This window comes from Acromyrmex echinatior, chromosome 3 (assembly GCF_024713525.1).
Source record: "Acromyrmex echinatior isolate Ae372 chromosome 3, ASM2471352v2, whole genome shotgun sequence".
In the NCBI taxonomy this organism is placed as follows: Eukaryota; Metazoa; Arthropoda; class Insecta; order Hymenoptera; family Formicidae; genus Acromyrmex; species Acromyrmex echinatior.
The window spans coordinates 11,214,689-11,232,610 of record NC_141854.1 but is presented as its reverse complement, the minus strand read 5'-3'; the positions used below and the strand labels follow the sequence as shown (position 1 = coordinate 11,232,610).

The 17,922-nt window shown below is 34.1% G+C and overlaps 1 protein-coding gene across 3 annotated transcripts in view; it reads right to left on the bottom strand.

Moving 5' to 3' along the window:
- Positions 1-85: 85 nt before the first annotated feature.
- The window catches only part of ec (ubiquitin specific peptidase echinus), a 70,090-nt gene continuing 52,253 nt past the window's right edge, over positions 86-17,922 (bottom strand). For 2 of the 3 annotated variants that reach the window (XM_087404202.1, XM_011062813.2), the window contains 8 exons: positions 11,066-11,200; positions 9,870-10,034; positions 7,528-7,662; positions 6,921-7,190; positions 6,460-6,834; positions 5,920-6,339; positions 5,482-5,782; positions 86-5,397 (listed from right to left, as the gene is read on the bottom strand). In XM_087404202.1, the coding sequence (XP_087260328.1) occupies positions 1,697-5,397; positions 5,482-5,782; positions 5,920-6,339; positions 6,460-6,834; positions 6,921-7,190; positions 7,528-7,662; positions 9,870-10,034; positions 11,066-11,200 (5,502 nt within the window). In that variant the 3' untranslated portion in view covers positions 86-1,696. Of the gene's footprint in view, positions 5,398-5,481; positions 5,783-5,919; positions 6,340-6,459; positions 6,835-6,920; positions 7,191-7,527; positions 7,663-9,869; positions 10,035-11,065; positions 11,201-13,342; positions 16,431-17,922 lie in introns of those variants that run through there. The other variant, XM_011062812.2, reaches the window with a different exon arrangement.

Here is a 17,922-nt window from a genome sequence, read left to right as displayed (position 1 = left end):
ATGATTTAGACATGATTAGTGGGTCACACACACACACATACACACACACACACACACACACACACACAAATTCAACTAGATAATATTGCAAAGGAATTTTATTAATGTCACAATAAAAGTAAAGTATTTTTAAAACAAAATACTCATACAAAAAGTATAAAACCGAACATTTGTACATTGATCTTACAATTCTTAAAAAAGTAAAGTAATATTATATAATGTAACGCAATGTATGTATATATATGTTAATACACAAAATGTAACTTTAAAGATTGTTAACATAAAATAAACTTCACGCATTCTCAGAGATCAAGTTTCACCTGTTCCCTACATAATCCTTCTCTCATAATTTGCAATACATTTTCTATCCTAGCAAGATAAGTTCTATGTAGCATGGCTAGTATCACAATTCCAACTTCTCATCTGCGCAATAAAATAAAATATGTAATTGCATAGAAATAGAAAATGTGGTTCGCTCAACTATGACATACAAAATGAATTGTGCTGATTTAAAAAAAAAAGCGTGATTATATTTACGTATATACAAATAAAAATATATACTTTAGATATGAATGACGCCGTAATTTAAATACATTGGTGAACTATTTTATAAAATACAAATGTCTAACAAATGATTTAATGTTATGTTAGAGTCTACGCCTGTTAGAATAATAATCTAATTTAATAAATTGTATAAGTACATTGAAGTATATTTAAAATAATAGGATTAAGTACAATTTTTCTACAAACAACATAAATTATACAAAATAAGTCTCTACTAATAAAATTTGTAATAATACTTTTGTGTTTGTGGACGATTTTTTTGACAATCTTTTCTTAACTTGTCTTGATTTTAAGGGTAGATTAATGACAAATTGTTGATCTACGTTCCTTGTAATGATACTATATAATAATACTATATAATTACACGTACTCGATTTTCTGTTCGCTCTTCCATTCCTCGATCAATCAAGTATTATAATTTTTACTTTTTAGAAATCAAATGTTAGCTCTGAATTTCTCTTTCGTCCCTTGTTCTCATAAAATTGTCGAATAACCAAAAACTCGACAAAAAAGATAAAAAAAAAGTGCGTATGTATGTGTGAGAGAGAAAGAGAAAGTGAAAAAAGGAAATAAATTAGCAGAATACAATGAAATATTAAAAAACTTTAGTCTTTTAGAGTTCATTTACTTTGAATTGGCCCATTTTGACATTAAAAATAGAATGTTTTCACTGTCAATTTTTATTAAATTTCCGACTATGTCATTAAAATTAATAAATTGTCATTAATAATAAAGTATTCTAATTGTATACATCTAATTGTATATGAGTATAATTAGTAGCTGCACAATGAGGGTCTTCAATCAAAAATTATCTAATATTTGTACAAAATAATATAACTAATATTTATATATTTGTCGGTACTTCATCGAATGTTATTTAAAACATTATTGATTATACTATATATTTAATTTTACATCTAATTTTTCGAAACTATGTAAAAATTTATTAAATTGCATGCAAGAAATAAGCATTGCTTAATTTTTGATGTCGTATTTTGCAATGCAGATTATTTAAGTTGTAATACAACGCGGCTATAGAAACATTTTGGATTTTTGTAAAGTCAGCGAAGACCAAAATGTCACATTCGATGAAACCGGTATAAGTCTTTCAATCGTCTTCATACGAAGCAACTCAAGTAGTTTTGTTAGTCGGTCGGAATCGCGACATGTAAAAATCGCAATCCGAGCAATATAATGTTGGCTCAAGTACATTTCTCTTTCGACAAAGATTGCAGGGTGTTACATGTGCTCTCACGGTGGTTGCAATGCCTGTTGGAGTCTGCAAAGGAGGCTGCGTTACCATCGGAACAACCTTCGCAGTAGACATCGTAAAGTGCATCTGTTTGGAAAGTGGAGGATGCTGATAGGCAGGATACTTCGCATTTGGCTGTATTTGACCATTCTGCGTCGTCTTAGGATACTGATTAGACACCATAGGACCTTGCTCTAGTTTTTGATTGTGAGATAATTGTCGCTGGTAGTTGTCATGCCTCTGCTGATAATTCTGCGTATTTTGTTGTTGTTGCTGCTGATAGGCTAATGAATTAGATGATGGTTGATATTGCGGAATTGGTTGGCCCGCTCTGTTTTGTGGAAGAACAGTCTGATAGGGATGACCCTGATAGGAACTTTGAGAATATTGACTTTGATATGGACTTGGCGATTGATTAGGCGGATAAAATTGCTGTTGCGAATGCTGGACAGTTATCGGACTGGCATTGTGAGAAGGAATTCTTTGATTCAGAGTATTCTGCGGTTGAACAGTCGCTTGCTTATTCATTTGATTATGCTGCTGCTCCAATTGATTATGCAATTGCTGCTGATAATATGTTCCATAACCGTTTTTCTGAGGTAATATTTTTGTTTGTTGCATTCCATTTTGAATGTATTGTCCATTCATTTGCGTCGGATAAGGACTAGCTGGTTTCTGAGTCTGTGATGAAGGAATAATTTGATTTCTTGGATGGGACGCTTGCGTTTGCGGATATACCGACTGCATATATTGCGTGTATCCATTCTGAGAATATCTGATTTGCTGTTGCAACTGCGGTGAATAGGACGTCGGTTTCGAAGTATTCATGAGAATACCAGAATAGCTTTCTTTACCATCGACCACATCTTTACCTTCGTTTCCACAAGATCCACAGGACTTCTTATCCATTAGTGATCCAATCGAATCACCAGAATTCTTTCGTCCAAACGTAGGTTTAATAGTATCTGGAATTGGATTAACGCTCCTCAATTGATCTTGGAAAGGTGTCGCCGGTACGCTATCGGCTTCGCTCTTTAAAGGAAGGGTCTGTTGTTGAAATTTCGCGGCAGTATTTTCACGGATCGTCTCTGCTTCCTGAAGACTTCTGATTTCTCGTAATACTTGAGCAGTTTCAGGTTTATTCATCGCAGAACGTAATACTCTTTCCAAAATAGGATTAGGTATATACGAATCTTTTTCGTCATCCTCCGCTGTTGCAACAAGCACCACTTGATCACAAAATGATACGCTTTTCTTTTTCCCAATCCGTCGTTTCACCTTTCGCGGAGCAATATCCTCCTCTCTTGGCAGTATCGTTGTGTTTTGTATAGTGTTCTGCATAGCCACTTCGCTGATGTCATCTTCCGGACAATCAACAGGTAAACCATTCTCATGTGGGAGTGTCAAGGACATGGATAACATCGCGGCATTTAATTCGCTCTGTTGAACAGATTCATTTGCCGGTACCATTGCAATAAAGCTGTTTTGGCTGGAACTCGAATCAAAACTAGAGTTTAAAACAGTCTGGGAATTTGAAGATTCCATCTTTGTGAAGACAACGGAATTCTCAGAAGATAATTTGGCTGATTTTATACCCTCCATCGATGACGATTCCTGAGACATATCCGATACTAACATTGGAGAAACGCAATTTACATTCTGCTTCGTTTGAGGTTTCACGTCTGAATCGGACTTCAAGGTCGGTTGGAGCTTGATCTGTTCAAATCTAGCAGCCATATCTTTTACCGAAGAAGCGACTCTCGGGCAGTCCGTAACGTCACGCCCTTGATCGTAACTTTGTCCAAGATTACTCATCATTAAATCACTAGTTCTTCTAGCGATAGTCGGTCCTGGAATTGTCGGTATTGACGGAGTCCTAAGTTTTGGAATGTCTTGATTTAAAGGTCCTTGTCTCTTCATTTTCCTTTCTGCCTGTTTAGCTTGCAGTTCTCTCAACCACGTTTCGCTTGATGACTTCTCCTCATCTTCCTGCTCCTGCATTCGTTTCTCTTTATTTGAATCATCAGTTAAAATCTGCTCTCTTTTGTTTTGCAACTGCGCTAACAGACCGCCAATCTGTTGCGCTTCGAATTGCTGCGCATGTTGTTGTGGTTGAACATGATGCTGCTGAGGCATCATCTCTTGAAGATGAGTCGGCTCATCGATCGGTGGCGGCGGTGGCGGGAATTCCTCACTAGCTTGTCTCGAATGCGATACTGAATGAATTAATGGATACGGCGGTGGTGGGAAATCTTCGCTCGGTTGTCGTGAATGCGAAATATTGCCGTTTTCGGGATAAGGTGGTAAGGAATCTGGCTGAAATTGTTGTTTAACGGGACTCTGTTCATTATGCACGTCTGCGCGAGTGACAACGAAGGTCGGCTCATATAATATGCCGTTAGCGTACTGTACAACGTCATCTTGAATCCTAGGTTTATTGTTGTAATTTGTTTGACACGCTCCAGAAATATTAGTATTTTGTTCATTATAAGATGGGAGAAATGGCAGCGAATGCGATTCCGAGGAGTAATCAGCATAGTCTGAGTTTCTGTTTGTCACGTTAGATGAGTTGCTCGAGTTCATGTGATTCCAATAATTATTTTGTTCTTGCGATGAGTTGGGTGCGCTTCGATTATCCGGTAAAGGATATGCTGTTTTATCGGATTGTTGCTCATTGTGCACTTCTCCCGAACACTTAGACTTGCTAAGCTGAGAAGTGGTCCTGAGCGGAGGAGGCGGAGGCACTTTTGCCACGTGTAACACTTTGCCGGCGTTACCATGAAAACTCTTTCTCATCAAACGACTTCTTTCAAGATTCGGATTACTAGTATTTCCAGGTCCATTTCCGGCAAATTCCAGATGTCCCTCTGATAAGTAACCGCTCAGTGATTGGCTCACATCATTTCCTTTCAGACCAACGCTGGAATCGTCTACTGATTGTTTCGGTAAGACGGATGATCTTTCCGCATTCACATTTGTCGGACCATCCTGTCCTTCTCGTAAATCCGGCATACTTCTGTTTTTCCTTTTAATCAATCCGCCCATAAGCAACTTTCTGCGTATCTTGTGCTGTTTCTTGCCCTGCTTCTGCTCGATCGCAGCTGTGTTATTGAGTTGAGTATTTCTGACGACAATTGCGTTAATCTCGGTCTCTTTCGATTTATCAATCTTTACTCCTTTTGGAGATGGTGACAATCTAGATGGTGCTATCGAAAAATCCTTTGATATGTTCTTGTTCCTTTCTTCACTTCTCGCGCGTTTCTTATCTTTTTTATCATCTTCACAACGTTTCGTACGACTAAACAAACCAGTCCTTTGTGTCGGGCGATCATACAGCATATATTCTTCGTCTTCAATGACATTTACTGCTGTTGCTTTACTACGTAAAGTTTTCTTCTTCGGTAAAGTAGCATAAATCTCAATACTCTTCGTAACAGGTTTATCTGCCACTGTCGTTGATGCGTTTACCAGAAGTTCTCGACTATTTTGCCGGGAATGATTGCCTTTATCTCGCGAACTTTGCCTCGAGTGTTGACCCGATTTACTGTTCTCTCGCGAGTGTCTTCCTTCAGGCGCCCCATCTGGGAAGAAAAAGAGAGAACCCAATGTCAGATATATATTTTTATTCTACACATTTTCAGAGTAATCATACCTCAATTTCTTACCTTCTTTGTCACCGTTAACAGTAACTTGTTCTTGCAGCATTCTCCTATGCAAACTCCTCGTTCTCATGACGCAAGTATTGTGTTTCATTCTTGCTATTGTAATCGTGTGTGGATTATTATACGGAGCGTCCATCGCGGCTCTGGCTTTATTACTGGCCGCATTACATAATGCGACGGCGGTATTAAGATCGCCAGCATCTTCGGCGGCACGAGATTTATCCAGCAAAGCGTCCGTTTCTTTACATAATCGTTCACAATCATCGCCGGAAGAAGGTTGGTAACCTTCCGGTATTTGAGCAAGCTATAAAAAAGATTATCCAAATTACAATAAAGTACGCACAAACATCTCACGGTAATGATTGAGAAATTTAAATACTTAGAAGTTTATATATAATCTAAGCTTTTGTTGTCTTTATCTTGTTAATATCTTTTATTTACCTGTAAATTGTGCTTTAAACCCTGCTGAAGTGGAAGACTGTCCGTGGAAGATAAAGAATAGGAGTCGTAACCAGCGTCGTAATGGCCGCTGCTGCTGCTCGAGAGTTCCCCAGATTTGATGGGACTTTTAGGTACGCCCGAGTTTCTTTGCATTTTATTAACAATATATAGATACGTATTATCCATCGTAGTTGATGAACTCGACGACGCACTATTCCGATCACCGGACCAATTACCGGAATCTCGTCTTCGAGGCACATTCATATGATCAGGGATGCTGATACCATCTTGCGGCGCCGATCCCACGCTTAAACTACGCGTTAACTGCATCTGCTGCTTTTTCTGTTGCTGCATTACATTTTCCACAGCACGACGACTAATATACTTCGATTCTATTTCACCATCAACCGTGTCTACGCTCTGTGTGATATAATTTTTTTATTTTAATGTCAAGAAATTAAATGTGAAGTCTATACATGCTTCAGAAAAAGAAAAATCTATAAAAGATCATTTATAAATATTAATTATTGTACAACGTACCTGATTACCAAATATATTATTCTGGATGTCTGTGAGATTCTGGTAATCACTGTAAACGCTTCGTTGAGTGTAGAGATGCGGTGGACTGTCAGGATTAGGTGTGATGGCACGTCTGGCAGTGCTATTGATGGATGGCTTTTCAGGACTAGGTGTAATTGAACGGCGAACACTGTTCTTTGGAGATGTCTTTAGGCCATTATTATTCGGAAAAGGAATAATAGTCTTTGGAGCATTCTCGGTATTAACAGGAGTACCGGCGGGCGTCGCATATAGAAGTAGCAAAGGCTGATAACGACCTCTTCTACACTTTTCCACGACTTGCTCCCACCGAGGCCCAATTTCTTTAACAGTGGCATCGTCAAAATAGATCCACACCTAAAGATTTATTTTATCAATGTATTAAACCTTGTTAAAATCGGAATAGTTAAAACTATGCCTGTTAATACGAAGGTAACACTGACCTTCAATTTTGTATGGAAAAAAAACGTAGAATAATGTTTCCCGTAATAGGTAACCACTCCTACGAGATTATGCACGGTAGAGGCACCCCATCGAGAGTCTACCACGCTATGAAAGACATCGCTAAGTCGAAGAGACGTGCCCACAGTCGCAAAAACGTCCATGATATGCTCCAATGATGGTCGTTCGCTGTCCCAGACGACACCGACAGAAACTATTTCCGGCCGATTCATCAAGGTTCGACATATTTGAATTTTCGCACCGCAAGAACTCTGAACATGAAAAACGGAAAGAAATATATTTTTAATGCAATACTATTATAAAATATTTAATATTAATTTTAACGGTTACCATCAATTTCCATCAACGTGTTCTATTTTTAAAAGAAAGTTTAAAAGCGGATATAAATTCGTAGAAAAAATCTATTCATAAAACTTGTATTCAAATGAGTCAGTTCTACGTAATCTTTAAAATCCAATCTTGAATGGTCTATGAATGGTCTACCACGAAATTGATGACAAAATACGCAGCAGAACGCGTAGAACTGTACGTGTTAGTCACAGTTTGACCAAAGATTTATAAAATATGCCCGCTCATAGCTTTGCTTACCGGACAGTCACGAATGTCACCCATTCCGCCAGCTCTTCGCAGAAGTTGTCCAAAGAGATCCGGATTATTTCTAGAATTTAGTGGCGTTTGATGAGCTTGAGACGTCAAAGCTGACGCAGACACATAATGAACCATCTGAAAAAAACAAAGACAATTGTACACACATGCTTCCTTTTTTTATTTAATAAATTTGAAGTTTTAAAAAAGTCAGGATTCATAAAATATAGATTGTCAAAAGAAGGACAATTGTCATATATTGATATAATTAAAAGCGATAAAGTTGGAAGTTCAGATATTTTTAATAATTCAGAAACAATAAAAGTCATATACATATAAACAAATTCAAAATCAAAATTATCGAAAGTAGATTGTAAAGTATCTCCTATAAACTTTGCTCACAAAAAAACAATAAATCTAATGTACAATTTGTTGTATTTAATGAGGATATCGGTAGAACAGACATTGAATAAAACCAACAAATAAAACTAACAAATTATGATATAAATAGAAAAGATCTGTAAAATTAAATTCAAATTGAAATAAAATTTGAAAGCAAATCTGCTATTGCGTGTTTAAATTTCGAATAATTTTTACAGTAATAGAATAATGAAATCATTTATTACAATACATTTAATTGAATACGAGGGAAACAAAAAAAATTAATATCAATAAATTAATTTGAATTTAATTAAAAAAAAAACAATCAATCATAATTTTTGTCATTCATCATATTATAACAGATTCAACCACAAATTTGATGTGGGTGCAATTAATGCAATCTGTCGCAATATCCTGATCAAATCTGTTACTGAACACCCAGCATACTACTAATATTCTGCTTAGTGGATAACAGCAACTAGTTTCATGCTTTTTATGGTTCGCTGGTCAACGATGCCCGATGCGAACACGCCAAGGAAAACCAACTCCACCCACAAGATGCTGAGCGCTATATGTGGTTTATGCTGCTCTCTTCCGTTTGCGCGGTATACATTATTTTAGTTGCAAAAGGAATATTCATAGTAGAAAGTAGTCAAATTACAAGAGTATATATCTTTTTGTACTATATTTTTTACTACTACTATTATAACAGTATAAATACGGTAATGAATATTGATATGTTATTAAAACAAGAATAAAAGAAACCATACAACAGTTGTTAATACGTAAATATGTATGTCAATATGTGAAATCAAATTTCAATTTGCTTTCATAATATTTCGCAGTTACAAATTAAATAAAAAAAAGTATCAATGAAACATAAACTTAATAGAACGCATTTTATGATTATTCTTTATATAATTACTGCATGTGCAATGGAAAAATTACGAAATAAAATTTTAACAAACGAAAACAATATTTATTAAAAAACAAGATATCTCTTTACTTTTGCACTTGTAACTTCAAAATTTTTGCAAAAAGTTAATGTTTAATATTTTTTAACAAAAAATACATTAACAATCACATTGACAAATTCTGAATTCTATTTTTCTAAATTTCTTTTCTGCAGAAATAAAACGTGAGAAGAAAAGATGCTAGATGTTTAAGTAGGTGGACCAAAACGTGATATTGTGATTTTAAAGGAGCAGATGTCTATAGAAAAAGAAAAATACAAAAAAGGTTTTATGAGCCTCAGGTAAAATCTAGTGATGAATACTATGCATCGATACTACCTCGTACTACAAAAAATTCGTAACGTACGAAAATGTAAAAACGGAAGAAAAACGAAAAAATCATCCAAAGAGGCGATCAAACATCAATATTGGTGTTTCACTTTAGAAACAAAAATAATATCTTTCATTCTATATATTCTTAAAATTATTGCATGCAGTAAATGCATAAAGAAAAAATTAATATATATGTTTAAATATATATATATATATATATTTATATATATTTGTATATATATTTATGTATACATATTTATAAATTATGTAATTAGGTCTCGACGAAATAATTTTACATATGATGTAGCTTATAATGTGAACAAAAGATGTCATAGATGTTCACAGAGCATCTTCGATACATTATATCTCAAAAATTGTCCATTAAAGTCTTGTGTCTATGATATCTTTTGTTTACTACATTATAAGGTACATTACATGTAAAAACTAACTGATTTTACCGGGACCCAATTTTCTATATAATTAGTGAGAGATCCTTTGTATAAAGTTTAAAAAATTGACTTAATCATTTAGTCAACAAACTGAAAGCATAGTATTTTCGAAGACGATATTACTTGACTGATTTTATATATATAGATATATATATATATATATATATATATATATATACATATATGTAACAATGCATGATAAGCATGCAATGATATTAATTACACAAACCTGTGTAAAAGGCAGTGGCTCCGATGTTGCACCGCAAGCTCCACAGACGCTTTGCTCAACGAGTGTCATGGCAAATTTCTGATGCGGCACACAATGCCTCGCGCTGCACATATCTTCAGCTTCGCCGCTTGCGATGTGAAGGTGTATACGCAAGAGAATGTTTTCCTGAAATTGAGAAAAAAAATTATGTTATCTGGCACGCATTCCTCCATGTTTTCTGTCGCAATTCGTAACCTGCCTTTACAAGGCCAAGTTGAATGTATATAAAGCAGAGATATATCTCTGATATTTCTTATAACAATAAAGTATATAATTTTATCATAAAAATGTATGGTCATCAACCTAACATGTTCAATTTAATGCGTAATAAAGATACGCTAACCAGCAAATACTACTTGACAAAAATTATGTATTTAATTATGTATTAAATTATGAGAATATGCAGAATAACGGTACACGATTATGTTACTGTCCTTGCATCTATTGTACGTTTTCGCTGTATAAGTTTCAACTTGCATTGATATTATTCAACTGACTAGTGTTGACATACATACGAGCATACTAGTGTCCAACGTGACCGTTGTGCAAACGAGAAAGTAGTATACTAGAGATTTGCAAGGCTCAACTAAGATTATTATTGCTAGTCCAATCTCGCTTGTAACTAGACATCATTAGATAGAAACATTCGATCAGCTTTGAAATATTCAATAATGAAAATAACGAGATTCTCTGCGTCAGAGAGCAAAAGAAAATCTGAAGGAGAGACCTCAATTTGATTTAATTCTATTACATTTAGTATCTAAATGGACCTTCTATGTCGTATAAAACTTTCTATTATCATCAAAAAGTTATCAAGAAAATTCTATTACACTTCTTGAATCCTCTCGAGAAGAATACTTCTCATTTTGAATATAAATAACATATAATTTTTTTAATTTTAAAGAATTATTTGCATTATTTATCTATACTGCTTTTCTCATAATACAAATTTTAAAATCCAATTAATTCCGCAAAAAAATCATAAAAAATCATTTCATCAATCATGATTTATTGTAAGCGATAAAAAAGTATTTTCGCAACAAGTTTTGACACATTTAAATCTGGTCGATTGCCAATTGGTAAATCGTGTTACATGAATCTCGTAGTTTTAACCAGAAGTAATGGCATCTGGAAAAACTGAAATAATTGACACTTACGAAACATTCTGCCGCGTCGTCCATAAAACCGAGCTGAAACCTCTGCTGGTCGAGAAAACTCTCAGCCAACGCACGGCGTAATGTGTCGGGTGGCAGAGCGCTCTCTTGCGAAAACTGCAGCTGCGAGAACAGATCCTGGAACAAGACAATGTGACGAGGATTTAATGCACGAGCTACTAAACAAGATCTCGCCGCCGAGCGAACATATATGCATCGACAGACTGCGAAATGAATAATAAATACCGATAAACAAAAACATATCATTACATAACTATACTAATTTTATTCAGGTATATGTTAAGAAGTAAATAGTGTAATAAAATATATTATGATATTAACATCTAATGTAGAATTTTTCTTAGACCCAAATAAAGATCTGATTTTCATTGATATTGCATTAAACTATAATCAATATCTTCTTGTATTTATTAGTCATCTGTAAGTTGCGTGACAAGTACAGAATATGAAAATGTAACAGACTCAACAGGTGGAGTAAATATTCATTGTACATGAAAGATGAAGAGGTCGGCTTTAATCTAGCACGCATATAACGTCGAGAACGCGTCTTAATTATACATATTATAATTAATCTAGGATATCTTGACATCACGAAATACGATAACAAAATAATTTTTAGTACGGAAACTTTTTTAATTTTAATTACGTCACATATAATACAAATCTTTCAATAAAAATAAAATTATAGCTATATATAAACAAATTTACAGCTAAAATCATAAATCATTATAAGCGAATAAACGTGAACTTCAATTCACGAAAATGTAGATAATTGCAGACAGATATCTGTAAACATTTCGTAAATAAGGGGGAAGAGAAGAATAAATTTAAATTTTCTTGCGCAGAGTTATGTTAATCTTTACGTCACCGCAAATAAAACCGTTGATTGTGATAAAATCTCATTGTAACGCTAAACCTACTGCATTGCTCTGTTTCTTTCATTTCCCTAATCAACATATCTACCAGATAATCAGACAGTGCACAGAAAAATTTGTTAAACGCAAGCAATTTTGCAACAAGAAGATAGTAAGTGAAGTTCCTAAATCGACGGGTACGTGATGGGACATCGACCATACTTTATCTCAATTTTTATTGCAACGGTCGCCGTATGCCACCGCTGTGATACATGGCAGAGGTCAAATAAAAGTACCGAACCGGTCGTAATTTGCGACCTATCGGCAGCAGCCGGGTTCTTGTAGATTTCGTAACTAATCCTCCCTCCCGCGAGTAACAGTTACATGTAGAAAGTCGGTGCTGCGCTTCAAAGTGCTTGCCTAACGCAGCATTTCGGCAAAAATGCGTTGGATGTAAAAGAAAGATAAAACAGTGAATAACTCGTACGTTGTAAATCACGCAAGTTGTGAATTTGATTTTACGATTTGCAAAAAATCTGATAAATATAAACACCAAATGATAAGTAAAAATTGATGAGATAATAGAATAATAAGGTAGAATTGATTTCTAGAATTTTCTGATGAATTTCAATGATTCAGTCGGAATTCATGCTAGTCATTCTGTTACGTATGTTGCGTCTGGGTAGCAATCTAATACGCTACTACGTCAAATCGCGTCTGAAGTGAAATTCTTCAATGAAAGTTACTGCATGTCGTGTACTAACTGTCTACTGGTAGGTAATGATGCTAGTGACAGATGTGGTACGAGTGCTGGTCGACGTAAAAGCGATGATAGTAACGGCACGTCCCATGTGCATCAGGAAGAAGAAAACACGACACCTGTTCGAGACAGGTTTGTAGCCTGATGCTGAAAAAACCAGGTTTTAACGTACGTATCAGATATTGTATTAAATATAATATGTTCATCAAACGAAAGCGGTGCTTTATTAGCCATAATTAAGCTAAATCGGCCGTATATTTTTCGAAATTTAATAGAGTATTTCTAGAAATAATACCTATTGCGCAGAAAAAGTGATTGTTAAAAAAAAATAGTAAATAACGTTCAGAATTAATAATTTTTAATGCTCATCTGTCTTCACATAGAAAAAAAGAGAGAATAAAAATTATAACTATATGCATAATAGAGACCTTCACACGATCAAGCATTATCAAGCTACGATGTACAGCAATTTAAGAGAAATCATGTGGATTGTCTTAAGGTAATTAATTTAATGACTAAATTCATTATTGGTTATTCGTTATATCTAGATTAATTAACACTTTTGCTATTAAGAGTACAATAAAGAGCTCTAATGTGACTCTCTAAACTTAAACTAATGAAGAAATCAATAAAGTATAAGCGTACTTTTTTCAGATCGCTCAGCTCAATATTGTAAACCGAGTCTTCTTTCTCCATACCGCTGTCTTCCCCTTCATCTTTGATTTTATCTTCGATTTTAATTCTTTTCTCATCATTTTTGATTTCCTGATGAGATTTAGCAGGTGACGTCGTCGGCATGGATGTCGTCGTCGACACATTCTGACGAACCTTTATCCACTTTAACATTTTTATATCTTTCGTAAACTCAAGTTGAAGACGTAAATTTCATCGCTTTTATTACAAATTGTGATTATCGTAGTCATCTTTAAACATTAAAATATGTACAGCGAAAGATTTAATTAATTTAATTCATTCATTCGAACGTTAATACGCTCCAAAATTAAAATATCGCAAATGTAAAATGATACATCTTCCGGACCAGATAAAAATAAGTGCAAACTCCTACTCCATAAAAAAAACTTTTCATATCGAATTCTTATAATAACACTCTTATAATAACAATTGTTTACAGTGTCTACACGCAACACTTTACTTGATATTATTTGATGTTATTTGCTTTGTAACTTCGTGCTGGGTGTATTTTCCCTTTGTCAATTTCCTTTCTTCTTAGGCGATAACATATATACCGTTATCTTTCCTGTTTGCATCCTCGTGCAGAGCCTTACGCTACGATAGCTGTGTTGTATTAAAGATAAATTAGGGACAACGACTGCTTTTTACTGTTTCTTCTCAGTATCTTGAAAATATCTTAAAAAAATATTTTTAATCTCCTTCTCATTTTTAAGATTGTTAACGATATCGTAATGCAATAAATACTGCAAGCATTATTTTGTGACGTAATAACTTTGAATAACGCTGCAACCGCGATGCATCAGATAAACGCGAGAGCACGAAGAAGGGAGATACGAAGGTTGGCGATGAGCAAGCAGGCAGGCAAGAGCCAGAGAGGCAGATGCTTCTTCATAAAGAACAGAGGAAGAATCGTATCCAGCAATTGCATTCCCGGATATGCTGGCAGACCCGTTGCTAGATGAATCGTAGGCTTGATTAAAAACATAAACTCGTTTAGCCATCGAAGTTGTCTTTTAGATTCACAAATTTATTGTGATAAGCTTGCGACTTCAATATCATCTTGACTTCAAATAGCAAGTCTTCGGAAGAATATTCTTTAAGAACTCGTCCATTCGTCAGAGAGCAATCGTTCGAGAAAAGTTGCAAGAATTTAAAATAATTGTGCAGTAAAAAAATCTTCTTGATAAATTTTCAAGATATTTATAAATATTATATAAAAATTTCTTTATGTTCCATTTCTTCAGACAAAGTACAGAATAGTTTTGCGTAGATTTATAATTTCCTGAAACGACGACAAAGTTGTTCCATTAGATGTTAATGTCTGGTTCGAATGTTGGCATGGATCACTTTGTTCCATCCTGACATACCACGTGCTCCTTTCCTTTTGCTACGTTAGCTCCTCAGAAAGAGGAGTAACTTTCTTTCATCACACTATCGCTGTTCCATCCGCGTATCTCAATTCCAATGAAGATTTTAACGTAATTACATTGTCTGCTGTTATATTGCCTAATTAACACTTATCCATTTCTCATAAAAGGATGTTATAACACCATCACGGAAGTAGACAATACCGTCGCACGTTCTCTCCTTGCAAATACTTTACACTCCAGTTCCGGATTATCAAGAAGCGCGAAAATGAAAATGCTTTCCTTCGTAGCCTACAGCTCCGACAATTTCACAGCACGATAGCACGGAGAAACGTGAAGAAGGAGCTCGGAAACTACCTGCACGCGGCGCCGTGTTACACCCGTACCTGAAGCCAGCGTCTCGCGGTGTGCTGGTGAATATCCCCCACTCTCTCTTCTGGTTTTCTTCGTCTTCCTCTTCTAAGGGGCCACACAGTATCCCCTTTCTTGTTTCATCCCACCTTTCGATAGACCCAAGAAGTCAATGACGTCACCCGCTTAGCTGTCCTACGTTCACCTACCTACCTGAACAACCTGAACCACAGCAGCTCATCCAGGACCGTAACTCGTTGAAAATTTGAATGATCCATTTCTTCCAAAGAAGATGAATCCAATCATCCAATCGCTTTTATGAAAATGTCAGTTTTATGCCATTAGAGAAAGTCATAACAGATGCGATGATTTATTACGGCTCAGAGTAAGTTTATTTTGCATACAGCATAACATAATATGCCATAATATTTTGTAAATTACAGAATACATTAACCTTAAAGTGTAGCTAAATTAGACATGAAGCTATACATACAGAATTTCATTCGTAGAATTTAATTTAAAATGTGAACGTTCTTTCGATAAAACTAATACAGATCAAAAATTAAAAATTCCTTTTTGATATCGACAAGATATTGAAACACTAAAAAAAATCAGTATTGATAATTATAAATCCTAAAAGATAGTTTAGAAAGAACCCCTAATAGTGAGTAAATAGCAGCTAAAGAGCCTATTATAAACAACACGATACTTTTATATTCATACAAACTCTTTCATAACATTTGCACACACTAAATTTTTTTAAGAATATAAAAACTGATATTTTCTTATACAGTAAATATTGCTAATCAAATTACATAAATATATTCGACTCTTTAAGTTTCGCATTCCATTCCTGACACACTCCTTAGTTGAGTTATGAAAATATGAGTACTGTTTTGCTAACATAAAAAAAATATACAATAAATAGTAAAATATAAAAGCTAAATTTTATATGTATAATTATATATAGATAAACACAAACTTGCTATGGATGATTATATCACTAAAATATCAATCAAAATTAAAGTATTATATTTAAAGTGTTATATATGAAATATATTGTGAAAAAATTGATCTTTCATGCGCGCGCGCGCACAGTATCAAATAAGAAATTGTATGTATTAAATCTTGACAATATTAATCAAGAAAGTGTAGTTGTAAAAGAAGTAGCCACTTATGTACAAGGACTTAGAACATTTCCTCTCTCTCGTTGTAAGACAGGATGCAAATCTAATTAGATTTGTAAAATACTTCATTCTAGACATATTAAATGTTAATCTACATAAACTACATACCTACTTTCAACCTTGTGGAAAATCTCGGCAATCGAATTTCCTCAAAATATCCTTTGGGAAAATAGCAAAACCGTATTAATTTCAAATGACAAGAAACAACAAGAAATATATTATTAAATGTAAAAGAAATGTTAAAGAAAAATCAAGAACTAATAGTTTAAATCAATTCTCAGTGCTCCGACACGCAAGTTCAAAGGAACTATTGGCAGCAGCCGGAAATGATCCGATAATAGCGGGAAATTATGTCTATATCAGGTGTCTGTAGCAAAAGTGGTAATCTGTAAATGTACTTCTACCACAAATTGTCGCGACGTGCAAAAAAAAATGTTACAAAAAATGTTGCATCTTTAGCAAGATTACAAGAGGTATCACATGTTAGTTAAAGATAACAGTTGTTGGTAATACTAGTTGTTGACGAATACTTTTAATTGAACATTTTTATGGGCTATATTCGAATTCCCATTCGAGTCACCTATAATCATCATTTTTTTCCTCTATAATATCCTCTATAATATCATTTTAATATGGATAAAACGATACACGGGAATGGAAATTTGAACGTACTTTTAATTATACACATAGTCGTCTGTTATCGTGGCCATCTAACAACTAACTGTATTCAGAATACAAAATATGCAAAGATATACTTTTTTTAGTATTGCCGATATGATCTGTACCATTAGAGACATTGTACGATTCGTATCATATAGCTGCATCGGAATTGAATTCCCATAATGCAACGATTAAATAAATTTTTAACGTCATTCCGACTTTTCAGAAAAAGCAAGCATCTAAACAGGAAATACTTTATAAGGAACTATCGCTTCCTGAATAACCGTAAAACTAAATTACATTGTTTGCACAACATTAAATTCTGTTCCCTTCCTGATTAATTTAAGCAGAATAACTTGGATCGGACACCGATAATGAAAATACATCGAAAATACTTATAAATTAAAATATTTATAAATTAATTTAAAATGACATATTTAACGAAAATTGCAAGATTCATATATATTGCCAGAAAATATATTCTTAACGTGTACATTTTTTTTTAAATTAACAAATAAAAAAGATTGTATTACATAGCAAAGGGTTTTCGTCGAAGGATTCTTACTCCCAGCCTCCCTTCTTCCAAAATACATTCATGATGAATCATCTCAAGTATTTCATATGAGTTAAATTCTTCGTTGAGTATTATAGATACTGATCATCATATTGGTATGTAAGAATCCTTTTTTTTTAATCTTTATTCATAGAAATTTCGTTCATTACAAAAATAATTATAGTCTACATAATTCAATATTAAAAGTTTACAATCAGAATAACTTATTGAATAACTTATTGAATCAGAATAAATTAATAATTTATTGAATTTTAGAATATATATATATATATATATATATATATATATATATGCAGAGATAAAATTTATTTACATACAAACAAACTTACATGTAATCTTTCTGCACGCTATAGATATAATTATCCAAAAATTTTAGGTCTGTTGTCAGTGAGA